This window comes from Populus nigra, chromosome 1 (genome assembly GCF_951802175.1).
Source record: "Populus nigra chromosome 1, ddPopNigr1.1, whole genome shotgun sequence".
In the NCBI taxonomy this organism is placed as follows: Eukaryota; Viridiplantae; Streptophyta; class Magnoliopsida; order Malpighiales; family Salicaceae; genus Populus; species Populus nigra.
Genome location: NC_084852.1, coordinates 36,273,622 through 36,286,199, shown reverse-complemented (window position 1 = coordinate 36,286,199; position 12,578 = coordinate 36,273,622). Strand labels below are relative to the sequence as shown.

Here is a 12,578-nt window from a genome sequence, read left to right as displayed (position 1 = left end):
TATCTTTAGTTTTAGTTTTGTATTTGTAACATTTAACCTAACCAATCGATTTTAAATTTTCCGTGAAATTGACTTTATATTTTATAAATAAAATTTAATACATAATTTTAATTCTCCATTTAGAAAGTTTGATTCTGAATATTTTTTTAAAAAAAGATATATTTAAGGCTATTTTTGTCTTTTTTAGACACGAAAGGTTATTTACACCATTAGTTTTTTATTAAAAAAATATTAAAATAGTGATATTATATTTTAAATATATTAGTTTTATTTTCAAAATTTAAAGTTAATTCTATAAAAAATAAAAATAATGAATTAGATCAAAGATTATTGATGTTAAAGGTATTTAAGTCATTTTTATTAGTTTTAGATGCAAAATATGAAAGAAACCTTGAAAAAAGTAACAAAAAGATGTCAAAAAATAAAATTAAGAGCACGACTTTAACTTTGGAAGAGGTTTATTAATCAGATTAGCCCAAATAAGTAAACTAAAAAGTGGCTCTCCAAGACCTGCAAGAGCCTTTTGGTTTTGCTTTGCTTTGCATCTTTCGGAGTTTTACTACGGTTCAAGGTCTGCAGCAATATTTATATTAATCTACAAAGCAAATTTACTCTTAATTAAAAGTGAATAAACATTTTAAAACAACAAAAACAGTGAGACGGCATCTAAGTTAGTAGTGAAACTATTGCATCTCATGAAGCTGCACAATTAACCTCAGCCCTCGACCACTTGGATAAAAATGGCGTTGCAGATATATAATATTTAGTAATCCATTTCAGCTTAACTTACTTCAGAATGGGTGGCTCATGGCTGTGCCAACTGTTGTAGCTGATGAACAACGTGAGACATTCTTGGGCGCATTGATGGCACATGCTGCGTGCAAGCATATACAAGGTCCACAACCTTCTGAATGACTCCAGCTTCTGGAACATCCGAGGAGGGTGGGGTTATGAGAGGATCCAAGAGCTCAGGGTAGCGGTGCGCCTGCACCAGAGGAGTGGCCCACTCAAATATACTCTGCCAACCCACCGAATCAACTGCTTGCATAGGCCTACGCCCACTGACTATTTCAAGAAGCAGCACCCCAAAGCTGTAGACATCACTCTTCGTAGTAAGTTCATTTCTGTAAACAAATTCAGGAGCAAGGTACCCATATGTGCCACCTGCCATCATTGTTCTCTCATGCATCACTTCCCATGGCATAAACTTGGAAAGACCAACCCCCATTAAATGGGCTCCGAACTCTTCATCCAGCAGAACACTACTAGCACGAATATCCCGATGCACAACATGAGGCTTAACCTTGTCATGCAAGAACCTATTCAAGATATGTCGACATGCACAGGTGAGCCAACCGGATGAGAAACAGATTATAGCAAATATACCACCGGAGAGACCAAAAATTCCTGAAAAGAGAACCAATCTATGGAATGCACAAAAATTATTGATACCCATTAACCTTCAGTGCACTTTATCAGCTATAGTAGCTTTTTTTTTTGGGTAATAGATGCTGAGATATCTAAAATCACAATTGACAAACAACAAAGCATTTCAAAAAATGTGTTATGTTGTAAATGATTTAGATTGCATGTAATTTTAAAATGGCTGTAATGAGAAAGCAAGCATAAGCACCTTCACAATAGAACATAATCGTGTCATTAGCATTAAAGTCGACATAAATTTTATCCAAAAACATCTTTCTCCATTCTGTCGGTTGACCGCATGTGCATTCGGGAATCAATTTGGATTCAATTAGCAATAATCATTAAGGAATGAAATCTCATTCCGCATGGTTTCCCCATACAGTTAAACTTGGTACATGATCAGTGCAAACATAACGAAAATAGTAAAGGACATTTTTAAAAAGTCTTTCTCCATTTTCTTGTTTAACCCGCAGTGAGTGAAGTATTCACCTATATTCAACTGATAACAATCTATAACAGGTGAAAGTTAGTATGTAAATTATACCAAGAGCTAGGATCAATAAAACAGCAGTATAGGCACTTTAAACATAGCAACACATTAGATAAAATGAAGGTTTCAACTGAACTTATCAGTTGAAGGTATTAAAACTAAAGCCAAAACAACTGTATGCCACTGCTTGACGACAGGTCCGATGGCATGTTATCTAACATGCTAATATTGCCCTTAATAAACTTGAAAAACAAGGCAAACAACCTATAAATGAAAAAACCACAAATCTCGTTACAAAAGAAACAAGCATATACCATTTAGCAAATCCAACAAAATCTAAAATAGCAAATCAAGCTTCCTTTCCAAATTGTAACTCAAATGAATAAATATGACTTCTTAAAATTTAAATTAAATAAGTGCAGGATAAAAATTTTCATCAAAGCAAAGATATTTGCAGATAAGAAACTAATCAAAGATTGCAAAAAAACTGATTAATGTAAGAAATAACCCAAAGGATCTCGTAATAAGTGATGATATTTTAAGAGCACATCAGTGATGGTGGTTATGATAACAATTCAACTCTACCAGCATTAGACAACCTAATAATAGTACTCATGTATATGATAAAAATAGCAATAACAGTATGTAGTCCGCAAATACCCAAAAGAAAAAGGTTCAAGGATGTATACATACGCAATTCCTTGGGCAAGCGTTGTAGCAATTTTCATCCTCATAGCCCAGTCCAAGCTCCTGCCTCCTCTTGGCACATGGTGAAGCCATCTATCCAAGGGCCCATTAAGTATAAACTCATAAACAATGTAGCGGTCACCATGATCATAACAACATCCCTTAATAGCCACCAAGTTTGGATGGTGGAGCCTGGCAACCCTTCCAATTTCAGAGTAAAACTCCTTCTTCCTCTGGAAACTAGACCATTTTAACCTCTTAACCGCCACCCTAGATCCATCAGGAAGAAAACCACTATATGTGCCACCAGTTTTTGCATCTCCAAGAAGACGATTTCCTTCACTAAAATTCTTGGTAATCGACCTCAGTTCCTCATTAGTGAATACTTTCCATGATGGAGGAACCAATGCAGAAGCTGCTGGATTGGATAACTTACGAGACTTTCTACGCTTCTTGCTTCGCCTGTATGCAAGGAGCCAAATCACAACTGCTAATGTTGTGCAAAGGATTAATCCACTCACAACTGCAAGGATAATCAGATATTCCCGGTGGCAGTGCATGTGGTAGCATTTCTTCTCTGGGTACCAAAAGAGGAAAAGAGAAAAGTCAAAGTTTTTATCAACACAAGCGATAAAATGGCATTAAGGAGTTGATAAAATTCTGAACTCCCAGAAAAATCAAATCTACAATATGGCAACATATGCATGTGTATCTTTTGTCAATAGATATATGAATTGAAATATATAATTGTAACAAATTGCAAAAGAATCTAGACTTGATGCATTAGGCAAGGGCATACCAACATCAAGCATGCAAATAAAAGCATGAGAACTATTGCATCTCTCAGCCACAAGATCGGCAGTTCCATTCACCACTGTACATAAATCAGCTGCAATACTATTGCGGCATGACAAACTAGTGCAATTCAAAGGAAAAGGCTCGGGAACTATTGACTCGTTCATGTGTGAAGTGTTATCGGACCACTTCCAAATGAAACCTATAGTAGAATTCATCACTCTTCCACCAGCCCAACAGCCATTGGCAGTTTGGCCACACAACTTCTGAGCAAAGCTAAGTTCTTCAGATGATGTCAGTCCTGCCACGTGTCCACCATAGCGCATACAACGGTTCTCTGATTCATTCCATGACTTGAATCTCCGTATAAGTTTGAAGCACTTACTCTTATTTGGACTTATAGCCCATCCAGAAGGGCACCATGCTGTCAAACAGAATACAGTCACCTTCAATATATTAGCAAGGCACATGTTCCGAAAAAAAGCTTTGAGAATTTTAATATTCTATTATTTATTATTACTTATCAGTAAAACTATCTTAAAAAGGGGGAGTAGGGGGATTTCATTTTATGATAAAAAGTTCATTCATTTCAATTATTTCACAAGAAGAAAAAAAAGAAAACAAGGGATCCATTGAATTTCAAATAGCAAGTTGACTAATAAGATATGAAGACTTACATCACAATCATTGCAGTTCATTATACGATATTACAAAAGCACAGATGAACAGCTAAGTATATGCTGAATTCTATGAGAATTTATCAGGAATTTGAACGTGTAAAAACTAATGTAAAGGATCCATAAATTCTTTAAGCCCTTTTTCTAAGAAAGTCAGTTGATTCAGTCAAGCATTCTTGCAGTGCATTTTTTCAGCATCAAATCTAATTATACTGGAAAGAAGAAATTTTGATCAACTCGTTGCTTTTGTGAAGAGCGCTTCTGCATAGTACCCATTCCGATGCACAGGTGCACAACACATAGAGGTGGACAAACTTGTAATGTTCCAAGCATTATAAGGATCTAACAATTTCACTCTTTTATTGAAAGGGAATTGTTAATAATCAAAGTAAAGAAAACATTTTACTACTGGACCTCATATCATCCCAAATCTCTACACTGATAATGTTACAGCATGCTCCGATACCAAGATCAACTTAAACATTCATTTGCAAATATCTATCTAAGACATTTGTATATCAAGCCATTATTCTTTCTCTCAGCTAACCAAGTACTCTCCCATGAGTCACTTGCAAGCTCTCAAAGTGATTTATTCATTCCAATGATCAACTACAAAATCCCCTTTTGCATCATAACACATGCTATGAGACACATACAGTAAAGTGACTAGCATTTTCTAAATATCTGAAAAATAGATATTTAATAAAGCAATAATGCTCACACCTCTGCTGGTTTGATTGTTGGAAGCCACCAATTGGACCTGAATCGTCTCATTTTTTGATGTCTAAGAAAATAAAAAAAGAAAATGAAGATAAGTCCACAATGCTTGCAGAAACACATATCCACAAGAGTTGGATTCTATAAACTTACAGTTTGAGATGCCACAAGGCCAACAAAAGTAATCAAAATCACAGCAAACTGCAGGCAGATCAGTTTCATTTTCCTCCAAAACACTTCAAGAAACCCTAAAATCAAACAGACACTGGTGGTTAGAACTGATCCCTTCAAAAAGAAAATTCACCCCAGACTAAAATCAGAAAATCACCCAATTGGGAGCATTAGTTTCATGTTAGATTTTTGCTTTTCCTTCATTTAACAAATGAAAGGGAAAAAAGAAAAGCCTTAACTTTCTGATCGCTAAGTAACCCAGAAATGAAAAGAAAAGGAAAAACTTGAGAGAAGATTTTACCAGTGAAATGGGTTAGAGCAGCTTATTCATGTTAACTATTAATGAGCTTCAGCTTCTAATAAACGGTTTTTGTCTAATGTTTGTCACGGTAGCCTAGAGACCCTACAAACTACAAAGCCATCCATAGTCAATTCAATTGTCCAGTCCTTTTGGTTGGAGGAGGTAGTTAGCAGTTTATGACAATCTTCCACATCCTTTATTTCCTTTCTTTTCCTTTTTTTCTTTTTTATTTTTTTGTCTGCCTGCCCTTTCTTTTCCCTCTGTTTTGTGGTTTTATTTTTACTCTATTATTTTGCAATTAGATTATAAATAGCATAAACAAAAAAAACTAAGAGGGATTAGTGTTGTGCTGTGGACCAAACTAAATTCATTGTAATATAGATTATGTTTTTGTTTCTTATAATGGTTTTCGCGAGCTTCATTTAATATTATTAAATTGATTAGGATTAAATTGATTTTTTTTTATTTTTTTAGTATAGTAAAAAATTTAATTACACTTAAAAAGCAAAAAAATAAAAAAACAAACCTAATATCCAAGGGCTTCTTGGTCCTTTTACTTTTTTAAAAATAGTTAAATGACTAAATTATTTTTAAAAACAAAAAAATATCAAACTTGTTGTCAAAGGTTTTTTTACCTTTTCATTGTGATTTTTTTGTTATTATCACATGGATTAATGGATGATTGGTAATTTACAAAATATAAATATTATTTTTTAAAAAAAAAAGTTGACGTATTCAATGTACTCGTCAGTGAGTGGGTTGAGCCTGCAAGTTTCGGGCAACGTGTGCAGCATTGCCTGGTGGTTAAATGCAAGATTCAGAGGTGGAATTGGAATTTCCTCATTGCCACTCCATGCTTGGGCGGCGTATGAGTTCAACAGACCTCTGATTTTGTGTCAATTGTCTTTTCTTTTTTATTCTTTTTCTTTTCTCTTTCCTCCTCAATTTCAACGTCAAAAACTTCAATTTTTTAAAGCAATCATTCAATTTGCTTTTCCTTCCATTTTTTTATTACTATTTGTTTTATTTGAGATAATTTATAAAATTAAAATGATTTTTCAATTTCATCCTCCTTTAATTCTTCATCTATCATATTTAGTCCATGTTCTTTTTGTTGCTATTTTTATCCCTTTTTTCTTTAATTTTCAATTGCATCCCTCATTGTTTTATTTCATTTATTTTTTACACTAGATTTGGTCATTATTGTTTTGATTAATATTTGTTTTGTTTTTTAAGTTTAGATGATTGAGAATTTTGCTTTGTGATTTTTCTGGTTTTCCTTATAAGGGGTAGCCGAGTCTAATGACTCGGGTAATGAGTTTTAAAAATTAGCCTAGTTTGAATTTGATTTTTTTAAAAAAATTTAAAATTAATTTTTTTTCAATTTCATTCATATATATTATATTATCATGCCTTCAGATTCACGACATAGCACAAAACACAAAATATTGGATTATAGTACTAGGTCATAGCACAAAACACTTATCTCATTATGTTATGAAAATATATATTTTTTAATTTTTATTATAGTACTTGGTCAATGTAAAGATTATTTCTTTTAAAATATTCGGGGAAAATTTAATATTGATTAACATATAAAGTAGTTTGATAATATTTTTATTCTCAAGCTAATAAATAAAAAAAGATCATAACTACTTTTTTTTAAGTAGGTGTCCTTAATCATGTTAAATTATAGTATTGTAGTATGATTAGAGTTTTATTTTGATTAATCATAATGTTTCCCTATATGTATGTGAAGATTATTGGATTTTGGAACCGTATGTGTGTTTTTCTATTTGAATCGAATTTGGAAATAAATATATTTTTAATTCAATTTCTAATATCAATATCATATTAAATTTAGAGTATGATTTTTGTTTTTATTTTGATAGTGAAAATGTTCGAATTATAAAATTCAACAATTAAAATAAAAATTACCGATTGTTGTTACTATCGATTTAACACGATAAAAATATATGAGAAAATAATTAACATGAAGTGCATGGGAAAGTTATTAATATTACATGTTAATAAGTTATTAATTTGAATACCAAAGAAGTGCTTGAGAAACCAGTTAAAATTGGTACTTTGCAATATTAAATAATTTAAACACCATATGCATAGGACATGATTATATGAATAACGAAAAAGTGAAATTTTATAATTATTTTTAAAATATTAGGGAATTTAAAATAATGCGATGGGGAAACTAATTCATGTATTGTTGTGCTCTTACCTCATTAACACTATGGTTAAAAAGAATAAAGCTAAGGTTATTATCTGGCCAACTTTTCGTTCAAATGTTAATGTGAATTGAAACTGTAGGAAAACTTCTACAATGTAATTGGCAATTATTTCCAGTAATATTGCATAACTTGAAGTTTAAGAATGGAAAGGCTTGTTCCTAGAAATGAAGGACTTAAACGCAGGGGTGAGTTTCAACCTTTTTTTAAAAAAAATTAAATTATTTTTTAAAAAAATTATTTTTTTAGTGTTTTGTAATCGTTTAATATATTATATCAAAAATAAATTTTAAAAATTAAAAATATTATTTTAATATTTTTTCAACTAAAATATATTTTGAAAAGTAATTATTACTACAATATCAACCATTGACGTAATTCATTATTGGTTTGTGTTTAATATTGTAGTAACTTTTGTAGTTATGGTTTAAAAAAAGTTATTTTATAAAAAACATTTTTTGTTGAGGTTGGTTTGATATTTATATATGTTTAGTTAAAACTGTAGTTGAAATTGAGATTGAACAAAAAATAGTTTAATGTGTTTGACTAGGAATGTTTTTCAAATTGAGGTTATAAAATAATAAAAGATATATATTAATATTGATGGTTTTTAATTTAAATATTGTGTATTTAACTACTGCTATTATATCATGAAATAAATAATATTTTATATAAAATACTTTTTATTGTTCCATTAAACTATCTACAATTCTATCGCGTACAAAATCCATCCGACAAGTACTATATTTTCCATGGTTTCCTGAGCGTGCAACAACATCACATATAATATCATCATGAACAAAATTAGGATTGCAATCAAATTCTGCAAATATTACGTCATCAAGCGATCTCATCCTAGTTTATGTAGTGCCATTAAATAATATTAAACACTAGTTTTTTGAATAAAATATAATTAAAAATAAAAAATAATTAGATTTTTTTTACTGGTTGGAGCCGGTCTAATGCATTTAGGTTTGGACCAGACCGGTCCGACCATGAAAAATGGATATGTTCTCGACTGTGAACAAAAACATAGCAGGTAAAAATACTTAAAGCTGGATGAGAAGAATAAAAAAATTATTTCACCAGAAACTGAGGTTAAATCTCATTTTTAGTGGATTCTATGAGTCAAATCATAGAATGGTTGGCACCTCATGAATTCAAACGTTGGACAATCAACACAATCCTATCTCAATGCTTATTTCAGTTATTTAATAAAATTTTTTATGAAATTTTAACTTATAAATGCATAACTCATCACCTATCAAACCAATTTTCTTCTTCCACAATGATTCCTCCTTTATTAAGTGTGAGATCTAGTATTAGTCTCTTTTCTATGTAAATCATGATTATTGAACTCAAGAAATTACTTTTTCTTAGGAAAAAAACCCAACCATACCTTTAAATGATTCAATGTCCATCCAGTATTGCAATTACATTGGGTTTAAAAGAGTTTTTCGAAATAAATTTAAAATGAAAAAACATAAAATTAATGATTTTTATAATTATAATATCAAAACATATTAATTTATATTTTAATTACACTACCAAACAAACTCTGAATTTCATGTCCAATTACACAATATTAGTTAATATATTCTTTCAGTAATCTTATCATCAATAACTAAGGATTTCATCATTAATCCAAATTAAAAATATAATCTAAAAAGAACATTGATAGTTCACTTCGAGTATGTTTGACAATGTGGTAGCGGTTACTTTTTAAATAACTTTTCATGCTGAAATACATACCAGTTATATTTTTTTTATTTTTTAAAAATTATTTTTAATATTAACACATGAAAACAATTCAAAACATATAAATTATATTAAATTTTAATAAAATAAATTTAAATTTTTAAAAATATAATTTACACCGTATTTCTAGACGGTTTGTTTAATCAATGCATTGAAGGGGACAAAGAAAACGACCAGAGAAAATTTATTACGGCCACCTCCAAAGAAACGAGTATCTTGAAATTTATTAAGCCACCACTAATATGTCCAAGCCAGGTCCTATGGGTTGTGAATTTTAGCCCAACCTTTGAGAGCTCACCTGTCAGCTCAGGCTCAATCGAGAATCTATAATTCATGCTCAACCAGGCTCAAAAACCTGGCGTGCCTGACCTTTGTCTTGCTTCAGTTTGCAGCTAGGAATAACAATGGTTTTTGCAACATCCATGAACTCAAACCCTCAAAATTTAAAAATTTTAATCCGAACTTGACTCAAACATGATCGAGTATAAATCAAATTCAACCTGATTAGGGTTTTGGTATTCAACGAGTATCTACCAAGTATTCATTAAGCATCTATACCTAACCCAACTTCCAGTCCTACATAAAAATTTTATGTATAACATATATTACTTAAGTTTACAAGCAATATTCCACCTTTTCATTTCTAAAATATATGCTCATTCAGGCAAAGCCATATATAATATAATGGCTCTTCCAGTAAAAAAAAAACAAATGAAATGCTTTTAATGAAAGGAAAAAGTATCCATAACATCTTATAATTAGTTTAAATTCATTACATTATCGGGTTTTGAAAAACTACAATTTATATCATAAGTCAACACAGATTTTTAAATTCGATGAAAAGACAAAACTACTCTCTTATATAATATCAGAAACTCAAACAAAAAATAGATAAAAATTGCTCTCTTCAAGGTACACTTTCTCTCTTTAAATATTATTTTATCTCTCTTTAAATATTATTTTATCTTTTTTTATCAAGAGGATTTGAACCCAAATCAAAATCAAAATTTAGTATTTTTAATATTTTTCTCTTTTTATGATGATTCGAACCCAAATGAAAAGCACATATTTTTTTTAAAAAAAAAAACCTTAAAAAAACCCAAATTGAAGCTTAGGAATAATTCAAAATTTTTAATTTTTTCTCTATTTTCTTTTATTTATTCAAGCTTTGTAAATTATGTTTTGGATAGATAGCATTATTTTGTTGTTTTCTAGTTTGAAATCAAGAAGTTTTATTGATTTTTTATTTTTTATCTATGATTTTTATGTTGTTGAAGGTTAAATATAAAGATTTTTGACGGTTTGATTTTAATCATTTAATATGAGAGCTTCATCTGGTTATGTTAAATCTAGATTTGTATTTTTACTTATATATATATATATATATATATATATATATATATATATATTCAAAATATGATAATTATTAAATATCATAGACTTTTCCTGCCATTTTGTATTCATGATGCCAAAACACTCAAAGAGCACCTCCGTTTCCTCCTCTTCCTCCTCCTCATTCTTCTTCTTCCATGATTTCTTCTAGCACTCAAAAATGGCTTGTGCATATCAAATTCCTGCTATGATTCTAAGCCTTTGTGTTTCTATATCTCTAATCTTACTCGTATATTCACAAACATGTGCCGACACGAACTTTCACGAACAACAATTTATACGCCTATTGTTTAGACCTTCCCACTCTCACCTCCTACCTTTATCCCACCTATAATTACACAAATTTAACACTCTTTTGGTGAATTAGGCGTGGCAAGTAGAGTCAAGTGTGGATGCTCACAAGGATTTCTTAACATCGCATAATATGGGTGGTCCAAATTTGAATACTAAAGGGACTTTGGATTTGAATGGAGGAAAGAGTGTTAGCATTGAAGGCGCTGTGTGTATATTCTAGGATGAAAAGGAAAAATATGAGCTTTTTGGTTTTTATTTTTATTTTTCACCCACCTATCGCTGCAAAATCAAGCGGGCTTCCTTCTTTTTCATTTGGACTTAGATCTGGGTATTATCCAAATGATTCAAGCGGATTAAGCAATTCAAGGCCTTTGTTTGCGTTTGAAGAGGTAGTCAAGTCAATAAATGGGTTTTCATACCAAAACCTTTTGGGAAAAGGTAGATTTGGTTCTATATATAAAGGTTGTTTAAACCCAAAATTTAACCTTTTTTTCTAAAAGACTTTTCAAAAATCCAAAAGTTTGTGTTGTGTTATTTCCATAATTTTCAACCCTGATGTTATTTTTTGAAGTAAGTTAAAATTAAAAACAATTAAAAAAAAAAAAGAGAAAAAAAACAATCCATTAACATGTCACCCAATGTCAACAACTTGCACTGGCTATATAGCCAGTGCACCTGTGCAAAATAAAAATAAGGGGACAAAGTAATGAATAGCAAAATAATGGTTAGCATGCAAAAGAAAAAGGGTTGAGAGAAAAAAAAAAAGTTTTGGTGTCTTAAAGTTCGGAAACAAGAGCAAAGAAAGAAAAATAAATGGGGAACATATTTTTAAGGGAAAGGAAACAAATTGGACACATAAATAGTGTTTGGGGGCATAGTTTTGAAACTCGAGATCCGGCCGATTTGGGACTGGAACTGGGCCAAGTTGAAGAAAAAATAGGAGAAGAAAAAACTCGGCGTGACTCGGCGACCCAGTTGACCCGATCAAAAACCTGGTTGCGACCTGCAGACTTTTATTTTTTTACTAAAATGACGTCGTTTTGATTTAAAAAAAAAATTAATCCGAACAACCAAGTTAAAACCCGGTGACCTAGTTAAAATCCAGAACTCGAAACTTAACCAGAAAACCGGGTGGGGGGACATGAAAAGGTAAAGGAAGAAAAAAACAAAGGTACGGTAGTTGGGTAGTTGCAGGAGTTATGGGGCTGCATGAGGAAACAATTTTTATTAAAAAAAGAAATCACCAAAAGAAGAAAAGAAAAGAGAGTGAGGCAAGTATAACGGGAGAAAAGAAAATGAGACAACCTTTCTCAGCTCCAAAACTTCTGAAATTTTTACCTAATCTTTTTTTAAATTCTTGAGATAACCTTAGAAAAATCTCATGGAAAGACTTCTTCATATGAGCCTTGAGCATACCTGTAGACAATGGCTACGACAATAAGATTCTCAAGCACAATAGTTGTGCAATAGCTCCTTACTGCCACGCATCACAATTTTTCTCCACGAAAAAACCCTAAATTTTTTACCTAAGCTTTCTGACATACTTCAGATAACCTCCAAAAAATATAATAAAAAGAATCCTTCATGTAATCCTTGAACATACATGAAGACAGTGGTTGCTATAGTAA

General features: G+C 31.1%; 1 protein-coding gene across 1 annotated transcript; it reads right to left on the bottom strand.

Annotated features, from left to right (window-relative positions):
- Positions 1–440: 440 nt before the first annotated feature.
- LOC133675038 (C-type lectin receptor-like tyrosine-protein kinase At1g52310) lies at positions 441–5,437 on the bottom strand. The gene is made up of 6 exons (XM_062096305.1): positions 5,264–5,437; positions 4,945–5,039; positions 4,798–4,858; positions 3,402–3,821; positions 2,609–3,179; positions 441–1,319 (listed from the first exon to the last, which is right to left on the bottom strand). Exons 2-6 carry the CDS (start codon positions 5,011–5,013, stop codon positions 806–808), a joined length of 1,635 nt encoding a protein of 544 aa, XP_061952289.1. The 5' UTR covers positions 5,014–5,039; positions 5,264–5,437; the 3' UTR covers positions 441–805.
- Positions 5,438–12,578: the final 7,141 nt, after the last annotated feature.

Bases quoted from the DNA above. Each gene is read 5' to 3' on its own strand.
- LOC133675038 (XM_062096305.1), bottom strand. From the start codon at position 5,013: ATGAAACTGATCTGCCTGCAGTTTGCTGTGATTTTGATTACTTTTGTT. The intron at 3,822-4,797 runs GTGTGAGCATTA...TCTGTTTGACAG, and splicing joins CAACAATCAAACCAGCAGAG to CATGGTGCCCTTCTGGATGG. The intron at 3,180-3,401 runs GTATGCCCTTGC...TTTGGTACCCAG, and splicing joins TATTTGCATGCTTGATGTTG to AGAAGAAATGCTACCACATG.